This window comes from Parus major, chromosome Z (assembly GCF_001522545.3).
Source record: "Parus major isolate Abel chromosome Z, Parus_major1.1, whole genome shotgun sequence".
NCBI classification, from domain to species: domain Eukaryota; kingdom Metazoa; phylum Chordata; class Aves; order Passeriformes; family Paridae; genus Parus; species Parus major.
In genome coordinates, this window is record NC_031799.1 from 20,916,605 (window position 1) to 20,942,023 (window position 25,419).

Consider the following 25,419-nt stretch of genomic DNA (forward strand, 5'->3'; position numbering starts at 1 on the left):
TAACTTTCAGGACTGATGGTCGCCGCTGGTCTTTGGCTTCTCTCCCTTCTTCTGGCTATGGTACAAATACACCTAGCTCAACTGTTTCTGTAAGTATCTCTTTTACTGTGTTGATAGATGTCTTTTGCGTGCTTGAGCTTCTTAAATGTAGCATGCTTCTCTTGGGAGAAGAAAATGTAGGTTTTTTTAGATTTGACAGACTTGGAACTAACATGTGATAGGAAACTGCTTTACTTCTGGAAATAAAAGAAAACTTACACAATGTGTACTTGGCTTAGGGGTGCTTTCTGGTGGTGAATAGTATTTAACTGTTCCCTTTTGATGTGCCATACTTTAACCATATAGTAGTTAGGTATCAAGTCTTAAGTGAGGCTGCCTGGATAACAAGAAGAAGAGAAACTGTCTATGGCATCTGTCCTGAGTTAGACTGCTGTCTTAGGATGGACACACATTTGCCTTTCTTTTCCTTTGGCAATTGTGAGATCTTACTGCATGATAATAGGTTAGATACCTACCATCTGGCTGTAATCACAACAGAAGGAGTCCTTCAGGATGCCTAGAAGAATAGGTTTAACTTACTAATTTTTACCTTTTGGACCAGTTGTTTCAGTGTGACTGTGGTGGTTTAAAAAAACAGCAGGGAATTAAACTTCAAATAAGCCACCCCCATTTTCCCCACCCTGCTCCACTGTGAGGGGGATAAAGGGGAGAGACTACGGGTTGAGATAACAACGTATGGAAAACCAGCAGCTAAGGGATAAGAAATGCACAGTAATGGCAACAGTATTGATAACAAAAGTTACAAAAGAGATGGTGCTTTACACACAAAAGGTATTCCGCACCTCAAATGAGTTCTGTGTGGCTACTGAGACAAAGACAAGGTGGGGTTTGCTCTCTGCAGCTTGCATCCCCTGTCCCTGAGGCCGGAAAAAGAGAGAATGAAGGGCAAATCCCCAAAAAAGCTGGACTATCCAAGCCATGCTGTCTGCTGCCAGACTGCTGGGCTCGGCTGTGGCTGTCAGTATTTGGCTGGGCTAGGCTGGGCTCCCTCAGGCTTGCTTCTGCCACTCTTGAGCCAGCCCCCCACCATAGATGTGCATCTTGTATGCTGCAGCAGCGCCTTGAATCCTGCTCCAGGACTTGGAGCTGGCCATGGGAGAAACACCAGCATCTGCTTTGTATGTCTGCATATCTCTGTGCTGGAGAGGAACGACTGTCTCACAACCCGAAGCAAAGCTGTTGGTCACACCTGTGATAGTCACACCTGAGAGGCTGTGGAGATAGAGTTGTAGAGAAAGCCTGCTTTGGAAATAGCAAGTAGTTTACACTCTGACAGTTAGACTGTATCACTGCAGTGAAGGGTTTGGTCTGGGTTGATCCAACTATGGCTCTTCAATGTTTTATCCCTTATATGCATATGGAAGGTGTTTTACCTTTTATGAATGACACATTCGACTGAATGGGTGATTTTTTTAAGCTATTTCTTTGACAATTAAAAGTTGGCTTTCTCTTCCCACTTCCAGTGAGTTTGTTTGGTTTCTCTTGTGAAACAATAACAGTTCCACATTCTATACAAAGATGAAATATGACAATTTTGTGTTATGATCAATTCTTATTTTATTTTTGTCCACAAAGACTTCTGGAAGGACGATTCTATCTGTCCTAAACTATGTTGAGTAATGTAATATATCTTAAGAACTTTTCCTCTAAAGCACTAATTTTGACCTCTGCTTTCTTTTCTGTGTAGATATTACTTGTGCCAAGTAAATTCCTTGGTTTCACATTAATTCCGTAAGCAGTTTTTGTTTGGGCATGTTTGAGTACATCTTATTGGAACTAGATCAGATATGCTGTGCTCTTCACTTAAAACATATTGACATAAAGGAGTTTATATCAGATAAAAGTAATTGCCATAGAAACACCATCACTCTTGCAAGAAACAGGCTTGTGCTAGAAAGGAGATTAAAAGCTGTGTCAAAAACAGATCAAAACACAGTTTTAATTTTCTGTCCATATTCATTTCTTTGATATCTTCAAGTTTAAAATGGTAATTCTAATTCATGTACTTCTTTTCCACTTAAGTTCACTAGCTGCTGTAGACATCCTGGAATGTGGAGCAGTTTTACGTGGTATTTGCATATGCAGTCCAAACATTTCTGGACTTAGATGTCTTGACTTCTGTAATAAATCATTGTTGACTTAGCCCATGATTATTTCTGACTAGAATGTATAAATATTAAAATACTTATGTAATTTAACTGAGTAAACAGTTTCTTACTTGTGGAAATAAACCTGTTTTTCCAATGAATACATTTTAATTTTGTTGAAGAAAGCAGCATCAGCGAATTTGTGCCGTAAATATCTATTGTGTTCTATCCCTAAGAGTAGGGGAGCGCCCAAGATTGGTGAATACTTGTGGTCGAAAGAAATGACAGAGATGATCCACAAAACTCTTACTAACTTCTATTTGTAGATTACACACTTGGCATAGAAATTGGTATATTAGTTTCTGACTTGCTATATAAGCACATGTAGGTTTTACATAAAGGGGTGGGGTGAGAAGAAAAGAAGAAGAGAAGAAAAAAGGTGGGGAGGGGGTAGGAAGAGATCACCAGTCCTGGTTCCAGCGTTAGTCCAGCTGCTGGCATATCTAGGGTCCTGGGAGTGCCCAAGGATTGTGAGGGGGGGTACAGTTTTACAGAGAGGCTGTTGCCACACTGAAGGTGGGTTTCTCACTTCCTATGCAAATTAGTTATCACTCACTGTCCATTCTTCAAGGTCTTTGTGGAAATGGGTCAGAAAGTTTCAGGCATCTTTGGCAGTCCCAATTCCCTCCCCTGCTCTACAGTCTGTGCCTGCTTCTCCTCATTTCTCTGTTTGTCCTGTACTGAGCTGTGCTTATCTCCAGGAGGAAGATCAAAGACGTGTGTCCCAGAAAAGTGCTGTCCTACCTCTGCATGGCCCCTTGTCCAGTCACATCTTGTTCTTTCTCACCGTGTTACTGCCAGCAGTCCTTGGCTGTTGTTACCTACAGTCCTTGGCTGGTGCCACAGCCACCCTGCTGCTGGTGTTTGAGACATGCACATTAGCTTTTCTTGTCTTGGTTTCTGCAGTATCTCATGGTTAGTTTCTTGTTCTGTTTTGGCCAAGACTTTGCTACTGCATCTAAGCTCTGCAAAAGCACTTGCTTGGATAGCCTTTGAATTTTAAATGTAGCCAATATTTCTTTACTTCCTGGAGATGTTTTTTACTTTCTTCTTTTACCCCCGTATGATACATATGAATCAGAAAACCAAAACTAGTAGTGTACCCATCTAATTGGTTTCATATACTTTTTCAGAATCTGAAAGAACTAGTACAGTTCAGCCTTCTCCTCCACTTTATTACTAATTCTTAGAGGAGATGAGAGACCAGTTCATATAACACCATAAATGTACATATGGAGCATCCCCTTTTCAGTGATGAATAAATAAAATCCACATTAATCTTGACATGTATCAACCAGCGAGCAGAAAGAGTTTTTACACATTGCAATAGAGCACAACTTTGGTCTTCACAAGCAACTCAAAGTCAAAGCAGGGGCCAAAGTGTACGTAGTTACCACAGTTATGCTGAGGTGAGTGTAGCTCACCATTTCTTATTACCTTGGTTTTTTTGTTTGTTTGGTTTTTTTTTAATATTGAAAGTGATGAGATGGATAGAATTACCTATTTAATGGAAGCTCATGGGTTTAGAAGTGGTGCAAGTACCACATATACCAGTTCTCACAACAAAATCAAAGTTAAGTAACTTCTGCTTGATTGTTCAGTTGAACAGAAGCTCTTGATCTGTCTTAGTCTAGCACAGTTAGGTCAAATCTTGGCAGTTAGAAGATGCAGTTGAAATGATTGTGTCTTTTAGACTAGCAAGCCATATAAAAATGATGAAATGAGACAATACACAGCTGCATATTTTTTTAAATCTGCATTTCTGTGTCAGAAGAACATTTGTATTTCCATAATGAACTATGGTTGAACATATTAAAAATGTTTTAATTCTTGTGGGATTTTTTTGAGCATTAATTGTAGGATGCCAGGAGAACTATTTTGTTTAAGAATTTTGCTGTAAGGATTTGGATTTGTACTGAAATTAGACTTTAGATCACCAAAAAAAATGTACTTTGTGCCTGTGATGATCCTGATACAACTGAGAGTGGTTAGCATTAGGAAGATCCTCACTTGAGTCATGTTGGATCTAAATTCTGTGACACCTTATGTGAGAAGTGTGATATGAGCTATTTTCCCACTGATTTTCCCATAATCCCTTGAAACCAAAGAGGTAGAGAATGATTTTAGAAGATGTGATGCTCTGTATTGGCACAAATTCTCCTGTGCTAGAGTATCTTTTATTTTACAGAGCATGGCTATGGGAAATATGCTGTGAGGTTAACTGCAACTAGCTGCTATAGTGTGAGATAAGAAATAACTACTTCACCTATGCTGTATGCTGAATTATTCATGGTAATGTGCTAAGGCAGAATTCCATGCATGAGTTACTGTAACTTGACAAGTCGCTACCTATCGTATGAGCTGTGGTAAATTCTCAGTGTGCATGTCTCTTAGCCTGCAGCAAAGCAAGGTAACACAGTCTTGCAAACTTCAGCTTGTTCTGATGTGGTGCAGCATTCCCATGTAGACCAGTCCTTCTTAGCCTTTTCTGCCAGTGGGTTTTCTTCTGTTTTTGCTTTTGGAAGATGACTTCATGAGATCTAGTGTGATAAGAAAGCTTTTCTTTGCTTCTAAGAGTTAGTATATTAGCCTTTGCCACACAAGTTGCCAGGAGATAAAAAAGACTTCTTAGTTTCTATGCTTACCAGCCTGGCTATTATCTGCTGGCCTTGGCAATGCAGGGGCAATATTTGTACAGTACAAAAGTTTAATGGTTTCCCTCACTAGAAATGATGTAACAAAAAAACCTCTTGACTGTGTTTGCCTCCATTAAAAGAGCACCCAGGTGGGGGCCTTGGTGTTCAATATGAGAAGTCAGATAAGCAGTAATGGGCACATGTAAATTGATACACAGAATTAATTAATTTTATTGAGAAATTCAGCTGGAGACTGAAAAGCTCCAGAAAGTTATCCAACATTTTTTTCCACTTCATCCCTTTTGCAGGTAAAATACAGGGAATGTCTGCATGGTACTAAGCAGATTTGTGTAGTTGTACAAGAACATTTATGAATTGACTAACTTGGAAACTGGTTTTGGTACAGTAGAGCATTTTTCTGTGTTTGTCAGTCCACATTAGCAAGGCTGGTTGTTCATGATTTGAACAATGTGTGTGTTCTTTAAAAAGGATACCAGATCCAGGTTCACAGGAAAGTTCAAAGTTCTACCTCAAAACATCTAACATGGCTTAGGTAGACCTGCATTAAAACCCATAAAATATGTTAATATGGTCATTTGCACTGCTCATGTAATGCAGCTCTATAGGTCAAATGTTGTAATGGTGGTTATCATGGTAGCACTTCCATTCTCATACCGGTCCATATCTTCCAGTTTTATACTAAGTGGGTGGTTTTAGTGTAATTCATTTCACTTTTTGTCAGCCATATAATTGGTCTTGATAAATGTATGGCATTTGCTCACTTTATTTTCAATGTACAGTTTTTTTTATAAGATAGTAGCATATTCATTTTTTCAGCAAGATTTTAGATAGTATTTAATTTTATTTTTAAGAGCATTAGTAATGTCTTAAGTAGGGATAATGATGTACCTTTATTATGGTGATTCATGATTGACATTGCGACAATAAGTTGTACTTTATAGTTACCATACTTAATCCGTCCTATGGCAATAATTAATTTTCAGCAGACTCCATTTTAGCTATTCTAATGTTATCATTGACATCAGATGTCACCTTTCCCTTAGGAAATTTGAACTTTTGAAATGCAGTGTGTCTTTTGGAATGGAAGTGTTGTTTTTTTTTATTTACTCTGTATTTATGTCATGAGTTTGAGAGTAATTATTTTCTTCTGTAAATTAGTAGTTAGGCATGAGAAACAGAAACTATAATTTTTAACTTTATTCATGAACATCAAATACGGTCTTGAAAATGTTTTTTTCACTCTGATGGAAGCTTGTGTTTTCTTGTGATCTTGCAGTCATCCTGCTCATCCCAAGAGAAGCTACACCAGTTACCATACCAACCAACTCCCGATGAACTACATTTTTTGTCTAAACATTTCTGTACCACTGAGAGCATTGCCAGTGATAACAGGTGCAGGACCACTGCAATGCGCCCTCGGTCCCGAAGTCTCAGGTGAGTGTGTGTATCTGAGAACAGGGATTGGATCTAGATTGACATATTGTGGGGAACATCATGGTGTTTTACACTGGGGATGTGTACAAGTTTTGACATGGCTGAAATATATATGTAACTGAGGCTGAATGAAGAATAGTCCTTTAAATACTTGCTCTGATTTTTGTCATGACTTATTTCGGTGGTCAATATTGTTAAGATAGGTCTTAATGTGAAGGCAACTTATCTGAAGAGAGTGTCTTGATGACCTAGTCGTTAATGATCTAGTTGCAGGATTCCCTTTCTGAATCTATGTACCTGCTCTGTCCTCAGTAGTAGCCTGTGAATGTCTGTTACAGACTGTATCAGTTCAAGGACTTTCCATTGTGATATATTGTAACAAAGTTTAGTGTTCAGTTTTGACCTTTAAGAATACCAGAAGCCAGATTTAGATTCACAGAATGATTTAAGTTGGAAGGGACCTTAAAGATCATCTTGTTTCAACTCCCCTGCTGTGGGCAGTGACATTTCCACTAGACCAGACCTTCTAGACTAGAATGGGCCAGAATCACAAGCACAGTAAATCTGTATTAAAGGGCTTTGTAGCAGACAGTGGGGCTCATAATACCAAAAAGTAATTTTGGGTTTGTGAGGTCTGTGAGTATCTTTTATGAATTCTTTTCCTCAGAGTCTTGTGCTTTTTTTTTACAGGCACAGTGCTCCAGCTTTGTTCGACACATACATATATATGACATTATTTGTAGGAAGTTACTGTCTTTATTTGCTGCTCAGATTAAAAACATATTGTTTTGATACATTTTTTCAAATTATCCATTTAGAGAAACAAACAAAACTCAAACTCATTTTGTACTTTCTCACTTGCAGCTACCAGAATTCTTAGTCAGATCTTCCTATTTTGATTGTATCTAATCTTCAAAGGTACAGGTATAAGACCAGTTAAATAGATCTCTGTTGCCCTTTTGGGAAAAAGATAATGTTCACAAGGCTTCATCTGCCTTGAAATATAGGCAATGTTCACAAGGCTTCATCTTTCTTGAAATATAGGTACGAACTAGGAGAATAACATGTTTAGCAGTTAGATGTCAAGTACATTAAATAATCATCAGGACTTGAACAGAAATAGCAGAAAGAAACTAAGTATACCATTGATGGCAGACTGTTCCTTTCCAGTGAAGTCTGTGCTGACTTTTTGTTGGGATAATTTGCTTTGCTTGCAGCCCTGGACGTTCTCCTGCTTGCTGTGACAATGAAATAATTATGATGAACCATGTCTACAAAGAAAGGTTCCCAAAGGTAATGAATTATATTTAAGATACCCAGTACCTAAATTGATAGACAACATAGGTTCTAAGTAATTGGTGCTTTTGTTATGGGAAGTAGTGATCCAGCCCAGTAATTGCTTCCATAAACCATCACTGAGCTCTTACTGCAATGATAAAATCACAATAAAGAAAACTCTGGCTGAGAACTGGACATTCATTTGGCAACGCTACGTGATTGGTTTACAAATGAATCATGCTGGTAATATACTCTGCTGATTGGAATCGGATGATACTGGATTTCAATAGATGGTGTATACTTGGGGAATATGCATACTGCTTTAGTAAATCAAAACCAGTTTCCAGTGCTGAGGCACAAGAGCCATCTGCTGCAAAATACCAGCAGATTCCTTCAGTTAGGGCCAGTTCTTCATTTTCCCAAACATTTGCTGTATACTTTACATACATGCATATGTATTATATGCACTGAATTAATGCACTTAATGAGATCAGTACAGAGATATGGGGGTTTGGCTATGAGATAGGAAGACATTTTGCTCTACTGTCCAGAGATCTTGAGACACAGATGAGTTCCTACGTGCCCCTGTGTGTGCACAACTTGAAGCACTATCCTCTTGGTTCCTCCTAGGATAACAAAGTACTGTACTTAAAACATGAATTAAAAAGGGAGAAATTTCTTTGCATTTCTTCATGTAAGTATGAAGAAAGGTTTGTCAAGATTTGCAAAATAATCGAGCAACAATATGAGATGTGAAGAAAGCATTCATCTTAGTGTTTGAGATATGAACTAATATGTGTGGGATTACTGTTTAATAATAATAATATCTTCAAGGATTTTTTTAAGCATCTGCAGTTCTGTGAGAGCCAGACAGCTGATTCTGTAAAACAGACGCATGTGGGAATGTGCAGACACGTTTGGCAGGACCTGTGAGCCTGTGGTGCTTTTAATTAGTCAAATGAGCCTCTGCTCAGTGAAACTCTGCTCAGTGAAATATTTTTATGGAATAACCATTTTGAAAGTAATGGCTATATTCTACAGTGTAGTATCTGCAGTTTTAGCAGAGCAAAATAGACCCCTATGAGTTCTCTATCTTCCTTTTATATATTTCCTCTTTGGCTTTGACTTAAAAGCTTTTTAGTTCTCTTAGTGATTACCACAAGATTAATTCACAGTTAATCACAAGTGGCAGACAAATTTGGGGAGCTGCATAGTAGAACAATAAGGCTGCTGCTTTTCTCTACTGGTAATGTGGGGAAATGTCATCTGTCACTTTGCCCTTGTGTACTTGCCTTCTGGCTTCAGTAATTTCATGCATTCCAGCTAGGTAAATTCTTAGGCAGTAGAGAAATGTTCTGCAGAAATAACTTCAAGGCTGTTAGTTTCACGTAGAGCTGATTTAATGTGTTGAACAACTACTTTTCTATAGGCCACAGCTCAGATGGAAGAGAGGCTTCAGGACATTATAACAAATCATTCTCCAGAGAACATCCTTCCTCTGGCAGATGGAGTGCTCAGCTTTACCCACCATCAGATCACAGAACTGGCTCGAGATTGTTTGGATAAATCTCACCAGGGCCTCATCACATCACGATACTTCCTTGAATTACAGCAGAAATTAGACAAATTGCTACAGGAGGTATGAGCCATGAGACTGCTGTCTGTTTGCCTGAAAAATTGTTTAAATCTGTTTGCCTAAGAGTTTTCTTGAATGTTGTCTCAAATTACGACCGTTTACTCAAGTAATTGTCAAAGTGGTATTCATAAGATGGTGTAATCTACATAATGACTCCTACAAAAACTATAAGGCATCCTAACATACTGGTCTGGAATGGATGGATTGTAAAGATTCCAGAAACAAAAGCATTATGTCCTGCAGTGCAGGTTGTAGATTGCTGACAGAAGCATGTGCATAAGCCCCAGACAGGACTGGCTATTCCATATACTTTAAATAAATGAGTTAACATACACACTTTCCTTTCATCAACCCTACTGTGTTGAGAAAGCAGACAGAAACGCTTAGTTTTCTACTAGTGAGAGATTAGTTAATTATTTGTAATATTCCTCTCATAGCTGAAATGTTGATTAACAGAAATAATGTCTTTCCTAAATGTGTTGAAATTTTCACAGAACAGTCAGCTAAATTAATTAAGAAGAAGTTGAATCTTGGCAAATGTGCTGTTACATAAGTCATTCTAGTTTATTAGTGTATCATTTTCAAAAGAATGAGTGCAACATGTAGCATACTCAGTTATTTGTGTAGGATTTGACAGTACATTTTGAGTCAAAATTAACCTGATAGATCAGCAGATTTGAAATAAATTTGGTATTTTTTCCAGCTGATAGGTTAGGAATGCCTTATCTGTCTTAATTTGTCTTCTGCTTTCTTATGAATGCACAAACACAAGCAGCTTCAGGGTGGTTTTGGGTTTTTTTGTGTGTTTTTTTGTTTGTTTTTGGTTTTGTTTGTTTGTTTGGTTGGTTTTTTGTTTGATTTGTTTGTTTTTGGGGTTTTTTGTGGGGTTTGTTTTGTTTTGGTGGGGGTTTTTTTCTTTGATTTATTTATTTGTTAATTTCTATTCAGTAAATAGGATTTCTGACATTACTTTGTTCTGAACTTTTCCTCTTCATACAGCCAAACAAAATTTAAGATACCAGTAAATTTACTCTAAAGTGTTGAAACCCTATTTTTTAAACATTGAAAATACTTAGTGGCTGCTTGCTAGTCAAGAGGAAGTTTCGAACTACTAACCTTCTTACGAAACGATACAGTTCTGCCAAGCCAAAGTGCAGGCAGAATTGGCCAGTGTCAAAATACAAGAAAACATGTCTAAGCCAGAAGTCACTGAACCACTGTTAACACTGTTAACAATATATACCTTAAAATGGCTACATATTAAGTAGAATTTAGAATGCATGTCCACTAACGAACGCCTCTCCCAAAACCTGCTAAAAAAACATGTCAGTACATTATACTTCAATCTGCATATAAAGCAATACATTGTTTAAAAAAATCACCAACCCACTCATTTTGTCATATTCTATGGTGTTAATTCCTTATTATGAAAAAGATTGCTATTCTGCAAAGACATGATACCTTAGAAAATTCAGACTTAACTTCTGAGTGCACTAATTGTGGACTAACACTTCTTGTTAATAGCATTATATGATAGTATGAAAACATTTTATTTGCACAACTTTGTTAGGGGCACTTAGTTATACTTTGGTTTCATGTGATTGATTTGTTGTAAGTTCCCAGCTGCAATCTTCAGTAGAAAGCTGCTACTTGGCACTGTGCGGTTGCTTTAACTAGGGGAAGTTACATCCCTTGAGGTTGAAGCTGCTTGGTTCACCGAGAATTTTTAGAATTTTAAGGTCAAGTGGACCTGGATGCTTTCCTGCTTCATCTCCCTTAAATGTAATATGTATTGAATCTTTTGTTCTTTTAGGCATCTGAGTGTTCATAAAACTCTACAAAGGTGCTTAAAATTTTGTTGGTGGTTAAAATAGGCAGGTGTTTTGTTTACAGAACAGTTTTACTTGAGCTGAGTTGAAAATGGTCGGAATTATGCTTCTGTCCAGTTAAGGTTCTTCTGAAACCTCTTGCAGCCTGCTAGATGACATTTGTGCCATTTTCTTTTATTCCTTTTTTAAACTCCACAAATTAATTCCTCTTACATATTTGGTGATTTTTAAGATTGTGGTACTTACATTAAGAGCAATATGCATAGCTTCCTGTTTTCATAACGTTTTTTTCAAACATGTAATCTATTATAGAAAAAGTAATTATTGGTCCTCAGTAATAATTTTGTGTTAATCTTTATTTTCTTTGTGGTTTTGAATAAGCAAGAGATGCTAAGAAAATTAAGTCTGTGAGTTCTACTGTTCAGAGCAAGGAAATGGTTTGATATTTGAGGCAAGGGTTATTAGTACATTCCTAATGAGAAGAGGAATGATACAGTTCCTTTGCATCCTTAAATAATGTAATTTGTTCTTAGAGGTGAACATCTAAAAGAAACCTGAAATGCAGTTCAGACCATTGAGCAGATGTTGTTAAACCGTCTAAAAGTATTTTTTCTGTATGTGTTCTTCTATAGCACTTCACCCTCTCTTTTGCAATCTTTGTAGAACTCAATTTTTATTGTTATCCTTTCTACATGTACCTTTAGATGAAGCTTCTCTGCAAGTTTATGTTTTTTGTATGTATATCTACATATAAATTGTCATTTTCCTATGACTGACCAAAACGCCACAGTATGAATTTGGGATGGATGTTAATTATATCTATTACTGTTCGTTATGTTATTTTTCATTTTTGCCTAACATTGTTAACAAATCGAGGTAGGACCATAATGTATATAGATTCGTGTTGATCAGTAATGATACATCATATCAATTTGTAAAACTGATGGTACTAATACTGTGTAAGCTTGAGAAACAAGAAAAAAATAGAAGTAGGTGTTTTTCTGTTGTAGACACTTTTGTTATTACAGTGTTGTTACAAAGTTTTAAAGTTGGGATTATTTTAACAGAAGTTAGTGTTGCTCAGATCTTTGTAATCTCTGCTGGCATCTTGAAATTGATGATCAGTTTTTATCAGGTATATGTTTCAAACTCTACAGGTGTTCTGAATATCATACATGCTTTCCTAAGCAGTGCATTGAATGTGATTTGGTTTAATATGAGTTTATTTTTATCTTTTAGGCACAAGAGCGATCAGAGAGTGGAGAAATGGCGTTTATTAAACAACTTGTTCGAAAAATCCTGATAGTTATTGCTCGTCCTGCTCGCTTACTGGAATGCCTGGTAAGGTCCTGCTTACTATGAGTAGTATTTTTCACTTAGTAGTGTAGGCAGTTCTCTGATTTAGTATTCAAGTCTCTTTACAATTGATTTTTGGAACATGTCAGACAATGTGGTAGGGCTTCATTGTTAGTGGGATCCTTTCCACTTCTATTATTGGATATGTTGGCAGGACCCTCCTGAAGTCTTGTTTGGCTCCCTACTATATTGCAGATACTATGGTGTAGCATCCTTTTCGTCAGCTGAGGAAGCTGCTGTTTAAAACCAGTTGGCTTTTTGTGTTGTTTTGTTAGACTTCTCCATTTCTTGGGAGGACTGTTCCGGAATTGTAATTGCTTGGTGATTTTCTCATTTCTTAACAGTTTCATAGTTTTGTTGCACTCAGCAGCTGCCAGATCTATAAACAGCTTGAGGTCAGCTCTGCAGTACCTGATCTGGTGATAAGAGCAGCAGAAGATTAGGCTGTCTGGATACATGAGTAGTTTGTGTTTTAGTGGGTACTAGGAGGAGTAGAAGAATTAATTTATTTATGCATGAGCACAGCAATGATGTTGCCAGACTGGGTTAATTTGTGTGAGCTGTGTGGGTGTGTTTCTGCTTTTCTTGCCTGTGCTGTGGGAGCTGGGATGGCTCAGGTGCGGGAAGTTGCTCCTACACACAGAGCCAGTGTGCTTCAGTTGTTCAGTTGAACTTATAAACACTTGCAGAACACAGTGTACACAGGAGGATGGTGTAGACACCCAAATACCATGCCAGAGCCAATCTGAGTCCAAAAGGCCTGGCAGGCAGCCTGAGCTGACTTTGAGCCACTCTGCTTGCCAATACTAAGATCAGTGTTGATGCCGCACACAGCTATTTGAGGCTGACAGGCCTTATGTGGAAGCCAGCCTGTTGCTAGACTCAAGTTATGCCTGAAATTGTCATAACTGCATTTGCATTGCACTGAATCTGAGCTAGATTTTGCCTCTGTGATATGTCCCTTAATCTGTGGCACAGTTATTCCACACCCTGACTCATTCGGCTTGGCCATGGGCATTTAGAGAGCTGCCTCTATTTCGTTTTGGAAACACTGAGTGTCAGTGTTCCCAGTCGCTTTTTTGTTCATGATCTGCAGTTCAGAAGGGATCTAAAAATAAGATATGTGCTCTGAATCAGCATGAAAGAGATGTTTAAAAAAAACAACCAAAACAAAACAAAAAAGAAGGCTTTAGAGACAAAACCACCTTAGCATGTCCCACTTTTGCCATTGAATCCAAACTTGTTTTACTCCTCCCTGATTCCATGTTTATTCCATGTCTAATGTGTTGTTCCAAGCTCTGTTTACAAGGCTTATGTTTCTATACATCATCCAGTTTTTTATATCCTTGTTTTTTCCCTCTCTGTTTTGCTTCCTTCTTTATTATCACATACCCAAAAATGCTCTTTAATGATCTTGTAGGCAGTCAGACCAAGACTTGTTAACAATACTTTACATCTTTCCATTACAGGCTTGCTAGCTTTCTCCCATCAACCCTTGCTCCCAGCATCATCATTCTCTATATTAGCTTTCTAATTGAGGTGCTGGAGTGTGTCCATTGAAGGGCAGCAAGACTCATGAAGGGTCTAGAAAATGTACCTAGGAGCAGCTGAGGGAGTTGGGTTTGTTTAGTTTCAAGAAGAGGAGGCTCAGGAGGCATGTTATTGCTCTTACAGCTCCCTGAAAGGAAGCTGCCAGGTGGGTCTCTCATATGGTGCCTGCGGGACTACAGGAAATGACCTTAAATTGAGACGGGGGAGATTCAGATTACATATTTGAAAAATTTTTTCCCCCTGTTAGAATGGTCAGGCTTTGGAATAGGTTGTGTAGGGAGGTGGTGAAGTTACCTGGAGGTGTTCAAGAGGTGATTGGATCTTGTGCTGGGTGATGGTTCAGTGGTTTAGGGGTTACAGTGGTGGTGCTGGATGGATGGTTGGACTGAATGGTTTTATGAGTCTCTTTGAACCATGATGATTCTGTGGTTCCAATTCACGTTCTCTCCTGGTAGTCTATTTGCCTATTAGTTTATTCTCCCTAAGTGCCAGGTTTTAATGGGATCTAGACCATCTAGTCTCTGTTCACTTAGTTTCCACTTTCTGCCACTGGGATTTTATCCTAGGCTACTTGCTCTGCCTTACCATTCAAGGAGAGTGATGTTCATCCTGCAGCCCTCCTTTTGCTGGGCATGCTGAAGTCAGTGGAAAACAAGTGGTGCAAGGGCCAGAAACTCAACTATGTTTCTCATAGTTGAGCTTCAGAGTTGAGTTTCAGTGGCAGGGAAAGCCAGGACAGCTTGCTTCAAGAGTTCTCACTTCAAGCAGTTCAGGAAGTTTAAACTGGATTGTAACAACCTTGCATCCTATATTTCTACAGATACAGGTAGCTTGAAAAAATTTAAGCCCACGATCATACAACAATACATTTTTCATGCAAGGTGTTAAACCCAGATCATAAACATAATTTTAAACTTATAGAAACAGTTTTTTTTTCTGTAGCGTCTCTCCAGAAACTTTTGAATATTACTGTCTGAAATTTTAGAATATCTGTCTGAAATCGATACTATGTGTGGAAAACTTCAGCCTCTATAAGAAAGTTCGTAAAATGCTAGCAAATAAATCCAGCTTTGTGGTCATCAGACATTTCAGATACCATGCAGTAAAACTGTCAGTTTTCTGATGATGGTCTTGTCTCAGGTGTTCATAGGATGTAAAATCCTATTTTAGTTTATAGTTGATAATCATAATGAATAAAGATTTTACAGTTTCATAGATAGTAAGACCTACTGTCAATTATTTAAATATTTTTCTCCATTTGTATATGGAAAATGAAATGCAGGGTTGGAAGTGAAGAACAGAAAATAAATTCACTGCTTCTCACTGTTCAGACCTGTGTATGTATATGTGTTTGTTTAGATGTGTACATACACACACACTCTCATATGATTAAACTTATCTGTCGTGAAATTGCCTTGTCCTGTTAGTAAGTGGAGGAGAAGCTGTGTATCTGCCACTGTGGCAGCTGAGGAGATGATAATGTTTTCATGACAAAAGTAAAGAGAAATCTTGGCACATAAAATCATGCTGTTGGCTGCTTTAGTGCCAAGGGGTAACATGTTAGAGATACAGCTGGGGACATCATGTAAGATGAGGAGAGTAAGACTAAAATAGCACATATTATTTAGTTATTGGTTCAGATTGTTGGGAAGGTTTGCAGCATCCTGAGACTTTGAGCTAAGGTAAGTCAGCTTGGAGAATTCATGGGTTTGAGGTAAGGCCTTTTCAGTAGGCTGTAAACATGATGAAAATTACTTCATGACACAGCTGAAACTAAGATTGTTTCTAAAAGACTGAAAATTCCAAAGATATTTTATTTAAGACATGCTACGACTTACCTGTTAGCTGCAGGAGTTTCGATGCTTCCAAAATGAAGCATGGTATTTATTTCGCAATCTGTATTCTGGGTTGGGACGTCAACTTTCCAAGTCCTGAGTAGCCTGATGATCTAGGACAGGACCCTTGTGGTTCAGTGTCTAGTCTGAAATGCTGTGGAGTTATGTTTGGCTGCAAAACAGCCAGGAAATTAGGTATCTTAGCAGTCTGCCTGACTTCTTTCTACATGTGTTCGTGACAGAGCTCACCTACTCGAGGAAAATGTCTGTTTTGTTATATTAATGACTGATGACTATAACTCTGTTAAGGATTGCACCTATAGGCACAAACATCATAAAATAATCATGAACAAATGTCTTGGTGTGAATTCATACTATTAGAGAGAGAAATTGGAGTTTTGAGTTTCTGTTCTTTTGTTGCTTTTTGTTCCTTGTTGAGACTTGCCTTTTTTGGTATGTTATGAATTATAGTTGTAATATGGATAGTTTCCACAGGAGAATGTTTCTTTTCTGGATTTGAAACAATTGGATCAATGAAGCTCAGGTTTTTTAAATCACGTTTCAATTTTATCTTCATTGTAAAGTTAGTTATTTACTTAATTGTGTTTTCCATAAAAACAGTGCATATATATTGATTAGAAAGACTTGAAATTACTACTTCAAAAGTAAAAAGAATAGTGCAATATACTTACATAGTCATAGTGGATTTTTATAACCAAACACATGCAGGGAGATAGTCTATTTGAAATCTTACTGTGATGGTTATTGGTCATTTCGTTCAGTATTGTATGAAGTTTTTATGGCAAAGAACAAACTATTCATATAAAGTAGTGCTCTGAAATAATGACATACAATTCCATTGCTTACAGCATGTTACACTGTATAAGAAACAGAATAGATTAATAGACTACTAGTAATAGAAAAAAGTGGTATTGTTCTTAGTAGGAAAATGCCATATATGTGGAGTTGGAAGAAGCAAAGGAAGTTTTTATGTTAGAACCTAAGGAACCAGTTTCAACTGAGAAAACGATGATTATTTTTCCTCTAGGAATTTGATCCCGAAGAGTTTTACTATCTTTTGGAAGCAGCTGAGGGCCATGCTAAAGAGGGGCAAGGCATTAAAACAGACATCCCTCGATATATTATTAGCCAGCTGGGCTTAAATAAAGATCCTCTGGAAGGTAAGTGAATCTGTTGGTATAGCTATAGATTTCTAGGTTCTTCCTTCTCAATGTGTTCTATCATTCTGCTAACCTATGTGCACTTGAAAAGGGCCAAGGTGAAGATGGTAGCAGAACAAGCGTTTGTGGACTTGCACTGTACTCTCACAAGCTCAAACATATTTAAAAGACAATCTTTTCAGAATGGATTTTTTTTTTTTTTTGCAAATTTTAAAAACTTTTGGATTTTAAAAATACACAAATACACTGTATCAGTGATACCACTCATCTTCCAGCCTGACAATGCAACTTCCTCATTGCAGCTCTAGCTGAAATTTACTGGAATAATTTGATGGTGATTGTTATCTAAGCACGGTTACAAAGGACCCATGATTGCATGGTTGTTTGCCTTTCAGTTCTCCCAGGTTCCTTCATCTTGGAGTCTTTTAGGAGACTATTCCATCAATTTTCTGTGTAATTTGAGTCCATGCTGGGTGCTTTTTTAGGGAGAACTTAGGTTTCAGTGAAGGCATTGTCACTGCAGAATTTTTCTTTAATATGAGAGCAGTGAGGCACTGGAATATGTTGCCCAAAGAAGTGGTGGGTGCCCCATCCTTGCAAGTGTGTAAGACCGGACAGAATGGTCCTCTGAGTAACCTGGTCTAGTGGAAAGTAACCCACCTAACTGATCAGGGGAAGCCAGCTGATGCAATCTGACACTGTCTATCACAGCGTCCTGCTGCATAAACACATCATTTGATGGGAGAGCAGCTGGCTCGTGGGTGAGCCACAAGGGGTTACAGTGAATGGGGTGACATCAGAGTGGGGACCTGTCACTAGGGGGGTTCCTCAGGGCACCATCTTAGCCTCTGTGCTCTTCAATATCTTCATAAATGCCTCAGGAACAGGGCTGGGAGGGATAAAAAGTTGACAGATGATACAAAACTAGAAGGAGCTGTTGACTCCCTCCAGGCCAGGAGGGCCTGCCTGGAGACCTTGACAAATTAGAGGGCTGGGCAATCATCAACCATATGAAATGCAGCAGGGGAAAGTGCCGGGTCATGCACCTGGGATGGGACAACCCTGGATGTACAGACAGACAGGAGTGAGAGGCTGGAGAGCAGTGCCATGGAAAGGGTCCTGGGAGTCCTGGTCCATGGCAAGTTGAATGTGAGCCAGCGGTGCCCTGGCAGCCAGGAGGGCCACCTGTGTCCTGGGGCATCAGGGACAGCATCGCCAGCCGGGCAAGGGAGGGGATTGTCCCACTCTGCTCTGCTCTGGGGCAGCCTCACCTCGAGTACTGAGGGCAGTTTTCAGCAATGCAATGTAAGAGAAACCTTAAACTGTTGGAAAGCATCCAAAGGAGGGCAACAGAGCTGGTGACGGGCCTTGAGGGAAGGCGTATGAGGGGTGGCTGAGGTCACTTGGTCTGTTCAGCCTGGAGGAGACTGAGGGGAGACCCCATTGCAGTCACAACTTCCTCATGAGGGGAAGAGGAGGAGCAGGCACTGATCTCTTATCTCTGGTGAGCAGTGACAGGACCCAAGGGGATGGCCAGAAGTTGTGTCAGGGGGGGTTTAGGTTGGACATCAGGAAAAGGTTTACTCCCAGAGGGTGGCTGGGCATTAGAACAGTCTTCCTAGGGAAGCGGTCACAGCACCAGCCTGACAGAGTTCAAGAAGTTCTCAGACACGTGGTGTATCTCTTGGGGGTGGTCCTGTGCAGGGCCAGGAGATGAGCTTCATCATCCTTTTGGGTCCCTTCCAACTTAGTGGATACTGTGATTCTGTGTCCCAGCCCATTGCAGAAGGTTTAGAACAAGATCTTCTAGGTCCTTTCTAACCCAAGGTTAGAAGTTATGGTTCTTTTAAGGACATCACTGAAAAAACTAAAATTACTTCTGTGTCCTAGTCATATCATCTTCTTTGCCACCCTGAGACCAGGTTCTGTCACTGGAAATAGAAATTTTCAATAGAAATTGGTTCACTGTGTTCAGTGATAGTTCTGCAGTTTGGAAGAAATTAGTAGAAATGCCATCATGGAAAAATGAGCCTAACTGATGCCAATCAGCTTGTGTGCTGTGTTATCAACCAGGACTAGGAGAGGGCTTGATAACAAAATAATAGCAAAAAAAAAAATGATAGAACTTTTCTTTTGCTAGCTTTCATGGTGTAAGATCACATGTTAAATCAGAAAAATAGTATACCGTGTGTTAAAACTCTTTACCTGATGTAAAGCAGTTTGTGAAGTTCAGCACTGCCAGTTGTGTCAGCAATTTGGTTAGTTCTAATTAAATTAGATTGAGTATTGTTACAGATGACATTGATGTTATATTAACAGATCTAAAGAAAGTCAAGCTTATTATTAAGCCACTTCCTATCTTCACAGAACTTCCTCATCCAAATTTAGTATTATTTTTTGTCTGAGGTATAGATTAACAGCTTTGATGCTTTTTGTTTATATTTGGAGTGCAGCAAAGGAAGCCAGATAAATTGGGAAAATATACATAAATACATTTTTCCCTTTGGTTTTGGAAAAGATCAAGAAGTATTGAATTTCTCTTCAAGATAAAGCATTGTTTTCTGGATTTGGTGAGCTCTTGGTCTGTCCTAAACAGACACTTCATCAATAATTCTTCACTAATCAAGTATGCAAGATTTAATTTGGAGTGTGGGTTGAGAGTTTTGTATCATTGACTCTGGTTCTACCAGTTAACCTTATCTTTCTTACTGATTCTTCCTGGCCACTTGGATAAAAGTGTTCCTCTGCAGTAGTCAATAATCTGTCACTACCCAAGTTTAATAACAACTTTGAATTTTTTTTTAACAGTTTTTTGTTACAGAGGTCTAGAAACAAATGCCTGTATATAAATAAAGAATACTGCTTTCTTTAACTAAGATTTATTTTTTTTTATTGGAGCATGTAGGACACGTCTTGCTATATTTAATAACCTGAATATTAATGAATATAATCACAAACTTTGAAGCATTCAAATGATAATTGAAATGTTGGGTTTTGGGGTTTTTCTGAAGGAAAAATGGTCTGTGTGGTTTGTCAGTAAAAGTGGTATATGATATGGATTACTGATATTTGGTTCAGTTGAAGATTTGAGCAATTGAATTATTTAGTATTTTATTTTGAAGATTAATGTGAATGAGTATTTGTAATAGGTAATTCATTGATTTGTGTCAATGCTTTCCTCCCACACTCCAAAAAAAGTAATATTTATAAGCAGTGTAAATCACTGTACAATGACTTTTTAAGTGACCTGGTTTTGATGTAAATAAAAGAAAAAAATCCCTCTATATATAGGGATACTACTTAAGCAAAAATAAAAGAAGGGCACTATATGGGTTTATGCCCTGGAATTAATGGTTTACAAAGAGAATTACTGGGAGCACTGTATTTGTTACTATAAAAATGCTATGGGAAGATCATCCTCAAGAACCTTAAAACCCTTTTATATAAAAATAGAATTTTTTTTTTTAAAAAACAGAACCAAATTTTTCAAAACAAAAAAAAGTGCACCTCAGTAGTACTACTTATCCTGTAATGCAGAATTGTATTTTCAACCAAGATGTTAATTTATGTCTTCAATGTTCATAAACGTTCATGCAAAGGATTTTATTTCGTCTGCAGGGAAAATCTACCTACTTTAGACTTTTCTCTACTTCCCTCCTTTGTTTGCAGTCATAACTGTAGTCCTTTCTTTGAGTGAAATGATGCTTGCATTATTTGGAGATAATGCTAGATAAATTTATACTATACTGAAAGCAATACCACAACAGATTCATCACTTAGCAGAGACTGGTGGCTGCATTTTTGAAGAGTTCCCTGGGGAGAAATTTTTCTCCATGTTTTTTAAATTACCATCTTTACCTTTTTGAATCATGAGTCTTTGGAAATGGTTTAAATCAATGAAAGAAAAAGGACAGATGTTTAATGGTATTTAGATGAGTTTGAAAAATCTCTTCAGGCATTGCAAAATGGTTCCATAGCTCCCTGTTTTGAAAGCTGGCTCTTGGTTCCATCCCATTAGTACCTACCGCTTGCAAATAATATGGATTTCTCAGCTAATGGTTACTTTGCAAAAGTTTTGTTTCAGAAAAGATTATTTTGATTTGCTATTTATGAAAGTAATTTCAGTTGAGAAGGCTGTCAAAATATATTATTTCAGCTAGCTTGGTTCTTGCCCATACAAAAAAGATTTCATCAGAACTTCTATTCTAAAATCCCCATGTTCATAAAACTGTGACTTTTGACTGGAAAGTCCACTTCATGTTCAGCTTATATAAATTTTTTCTTTGAGATTTTGTTTGTTTATTTAGTGGGCAATTTTCACTGTTTATTGACTTAAATTTTTGAATACTTTTTGGCTTCTTTAATATTTGAAGGATCTGTTTGGCTTTTGAAGTGACATTCTATTTTCTTCTTTTTCTTACACTTACTCCATACTTCAGTTTGTATAATGGTTAGAAATGAGAATTTCTCCTTAAATCTTTAGCTGTTCCAACAGAAAATTATCTATGTGGTTAATTTGCAGGTAAGTATTGTGGAGCATTTCACTTCTGAAAATCACTTATTATTATATAGAAAAACAGTTTAGATAGTCTATGTGAATATTCAGTTATATTTCATAGCCACAAATTCAGTTAACAGTCCTGAGATAAAAACAAATCTTGCAAATTTAAGGTGGTCTTATTTCTGATTCCCAGCACATAATTGAGATAAAATTTGCATCTTTGGCTATGTAGGATATATAATTAAATATGTATATGGTTGCTGGGGTCTTTTCGTGACTGGCTGTCCTGTTTAGCTTTTTTTACCCAGTTGAATTCTTGGTTACTATCCACCCTGAAGAACAAGCTGGGCTTTGGAGCTCTGCAGCAGAGGTTGACCTTGGCAGGGACAACCTGATCAAGAAAATCTTACTTTCCTGGAGATGTCATGTCTGTTAGTCACTCTGTAAATGATAAGTTTCCACAAAAGTGGCTTTTAGCTTATTCTGCTAGGCGTATCAGCATTTCTTTGTAGAAGAAGCAAAATATTTAGAGTCCATCTTAAAGTCTAAACTAGAAACTTTTGCTGTAACTATGGAGGAGCCTGAGAAGGATGGGGCCTACTGTTAACCCCTTAGGAGCTAAGATACTCAGAAGTTTTAGCAGATTAGTGCTGTCTTTCCCTTAGTGCTCAGTTGGCATGCAGCTCCTGGAATTCCCCGGTCTCAGCAGTGAAAACAGTATTGCTCTTCATTGCTTCGTGGCTAATCTTAATTGCTTCAGTGGAAGACTGTTACATAGGCACTGAAGAGCAAGTCTTCATTTTCTGGGTGGATTTTTTAATATATGTTTAGCGATGCCCTGAAAGTTATTTGTCAAGTGCTACAGGTAGGACACCATTTTCTATTAAGTATTCCAGAAAGGTGTCACTTCTCACATTTTCTGTGCTTCATTTAGTTTTGTATTTTTCACAGTAAACAATGAAGTTTTTAATTTTTCTTTCCAGAAATTGCTCAGCTAGCTAATTGTGACAGTGGGACAGCAGAAACTCTGGAAGCAGATGAATCAATAAATGTAAGCTTTCCTGTTATGTTGCTGCTTTTGCTGAATGTGAGAAAGGAAAATCTGGTGTGTTCCCCCAACCCTGCCTGTTCTGTTTTCTGCTGGTGTGTGTAAACAGATTGAATAAACACTGGTTAATACTCACACTAATTCTGTGAAGCTCTTCAGGCAGAAGGCTTTCAAAAGATACAAGCAAGCTTTCTACCTATTTCCCTACATATCTCAGTATCTTCATCTTCCACAAAGTTAGTGTTTACCATGTGGTAATAACTTTACCACAAAATCGACCACTGCTTTCTTCTTTTTTCTATTTAATCAACGTATTTCTTTTTCTTTTAGAAGTATTGGTAAACTATTTAATAAAACAAAGTATTTTAAAGAGGTTTTAAAACAGTCCACTCACAGAGGCAGCTAATGGTCAAATTGATTGAGAGATTCTGAACAGATCCAGTGAAGAGACCAGGAAGAAATGAGTAAGTTAGCAAATAGCTTGGATTCAGGAAATTATTTTACAGTTTGAAAGGTTTTGCATCATTCTTCTGACTCTATGTTCAGAAACACTTGCCTGCAGCAATGGGTATCTTACGCTAATATTTTGTGAGATGTTTTCTCAGGATGACAAAAGAAAAGCAAGTTGGACACATTGATTGTGGGCTTTAATGCGATTATTTTAAATTCTTACTTCTAAAAGTTGGTTCTTAGACCTTGGATTTCAGTCAACAGAGTAGATGAAGTTCTAACAACTTAGTCCTGATTTTCAGTGAAAGTGGATAATGAAAACTAGAGCAGTTTTAGGGGATGTCTAGGTAATTCAATGGTACTTAACAAGTATTTACAAATGTTAGCAGATGTGGATTATCTGTTAGACCTTTTCTGATACATAACAGAAAAGACATCATTCTCTGCTACATGTCATGTTATTTTGGGATATTTTCTAACATTTACCAAAGTGCCACTTATGAAGGATTCTGTAATTGACAAAAAAGGTGTTTCTTCTTCTGCTGCTTTCATTCATCTGCATTTAAAATACTGTATTAGACCTGGGCAACATTTAGTGCAACAGTACTGACAAATTGGAGAAAAGACAGAGTAACTAGAAAGCATAAGGGAAGTGTCAAAGTAATTAACTGAATCTTAGGTGCAAACTGGCTTAGCATTAGCTAAGCAATTGAAATTATTTGTGTTATTTGTGAAGTTATTTGTGTTGTGTGAATGCTGAAGAAATAGAGAAAGGCTAATGTGATGTAATAAAGAAATGTGAATAGGGGAGATGATTAAATCAGTAAAGAAAACTATAGAGGGAATATTTGGAAACATCTCAAAATGTAGCTATGGAATAAACACACATGCAAAGTGACAGGAAGCATAACTTTCAACAACAGGACATCAGGAATAGCAATTAGGAAGAATCCTGTATTGGCAGACAAGTGGGCTGAACAATTTAGTAAGTCCTCTCTTTCAGCTGCTGTGTAGTTCATTATATTAACATTTTCACTAGTCTTGCACTGAATTGTCTTTAGCAAGCCTGTAATTAAAAATGTTTCAACCAGGTCTACTTTCAACTTCTCTTACTGAACTTACATGGATAAGGATCACAGAATTTCTTAGAGATTCAAAAGACATTTGAAAAAGATCTTGTGGGTTTGGAAGTCTGCATTTGGAGTCCTGTGCCTTTGTCTCTTCCCCCTGAACCCAATTCTAATTCACACACCTTCAAGATTAATTAAAAATTCAAACCAGAAAAAAGCTTTTGTCATACTTGGGGTAACTTGGTTTTGAAAAAGTTCTGCCAAAGAAGTAGATTAAAGTGACCTCTTTAGAGGTAGAATTAATGCATTTTTATTTTCCGTCTTTTTCTCTTGATTTTGTTTCTTTTCACCATCTTTCCTGTTATGTCACACTCTATCCTAACCCTAGTTTGAAGTGTGCCAAAGTTTATTTGAGTGAACAAGAATGCATCAACAGTTTGTTGCTACCAGGTCGTAATACGAAAGTCAAATTTACTAAAATGGGAAGGCAGTGTCCAGCGAGTGCTGTGTGGAATTCACAGAAGTCCATGACTCCAGATAAGAATTGCCAGTAACTACTCTTCCAGAAGCCTTTGTGGCTGTAACCTGTGTATAGAGAGAAGTGGACAGTTTGCTGCTGTGCAGCAGATACCTGCTTGATGAAGAAGCAGCTTTGTTTCAGGAGCCCCTTGGTCCCTCTCCATGCTGGCTGTGTGGCTGGCTGTCCAGAGCTTTTACCTGGCTCATAAATGTGACAGCCTGGTGATATCTGGTTTTTTGTTTGGGTTTTTTTCCGCCTGATTTTGAAAAAAAAAATATTAACTTCGTTCATTCTCATCTCTTTGAAGAGCTCTAATACCTCGCTGAAGCTGCAGAGAAAACCTCGGGAAAGTGATTTTGAAACAATTAAACTGATTAGTAATGGAGCTTATGGGTGAGTAATCCCTAACTGTGACAGCTCTTTTGCATTTTAGTTTTGCTTAATTTCCCATTTCTTTTTTCAGGTATCTTTGTGTGACGAAGTGAGTTTGCACCCTGCTTTTTTCATTTTGCATTCTTGTTTTACTACTAGTATTTTAAGTTCACAAGGTTTTGGAAAGTTTTCTAGGCAGTAATGAATTACTCTGTGCTGCAGTAAATTAAAGTACTGAATATTACATCTGAAAGATTTTTCAGAATCAGATAGCATGCTAAAGATGAAATGTGAATAAATCAAAGGGCAGATTCAAGTTCACCTGTATAATACTGTGAAAAGTCTGTGTTTATGCAGATGTGAGAAAGAATTATATGTCATCTATAGGGAGACAGATTGATAAAAATGAGTGCTTACTTGACCTAGAAGTATTGTTGCAATAGACACAAATTTCCTGAAGTAGGGTAGCAGTGTTTTATTGCTTTGTGGATGCT

At 37.7% G+C, this 25,419-nt stretch overlaps 1 protein-coding gene across 7 annotated transcripts in view; it reads left to right on the top strand.

Moving 5' to 3' along the window:
- MAST4 (microtubule associated serine/threonine kinase family member 4) overlaps positions 1 to 25,419 on the top strand; it is a 279,747-nt gene that overhangs the window by 222,184 nt on the left and 32,144 nt on the right. For all 7 annotated transcript variants that reach the window (XM_033520373.1, XM_015653494.2, XM_015653495.1 and 4 more), the window contains 8 exons: positions 11 to 89; positions 6,141 to 6,298; positions 7,516 to 7,591; positions 9,006 to 9,215; positions 12,281 to 12,382; positions 16,832 to 16,964; positions 22,449 to 22,516; positions 24,861 to 24,946. In XM_033520373.1, coding sequence (XP_033376264.1) covers positions 11 to 89; positions 6,141 to 6,298; positions 7,516 to 7,591; positions 9,006 to 9,215; positions 12,281 to 12,382; positions 16,832 to 16,964; positions 22,449 to 22,516; positions 24,861 to 24,946 — 912 coding nt within the window. The remainder of the gene's footprint in view (positions 1 to 10; positions 90 to 6,140; positions 6,299 to 7,515; positions 7,592 to 9,005; positions 9,216 to 12,280; positions 12,383 to 16,831; positions 16,965 to 22,448; positions 22,517 to 24,860; positions 24,947 to 25,419) is intronic.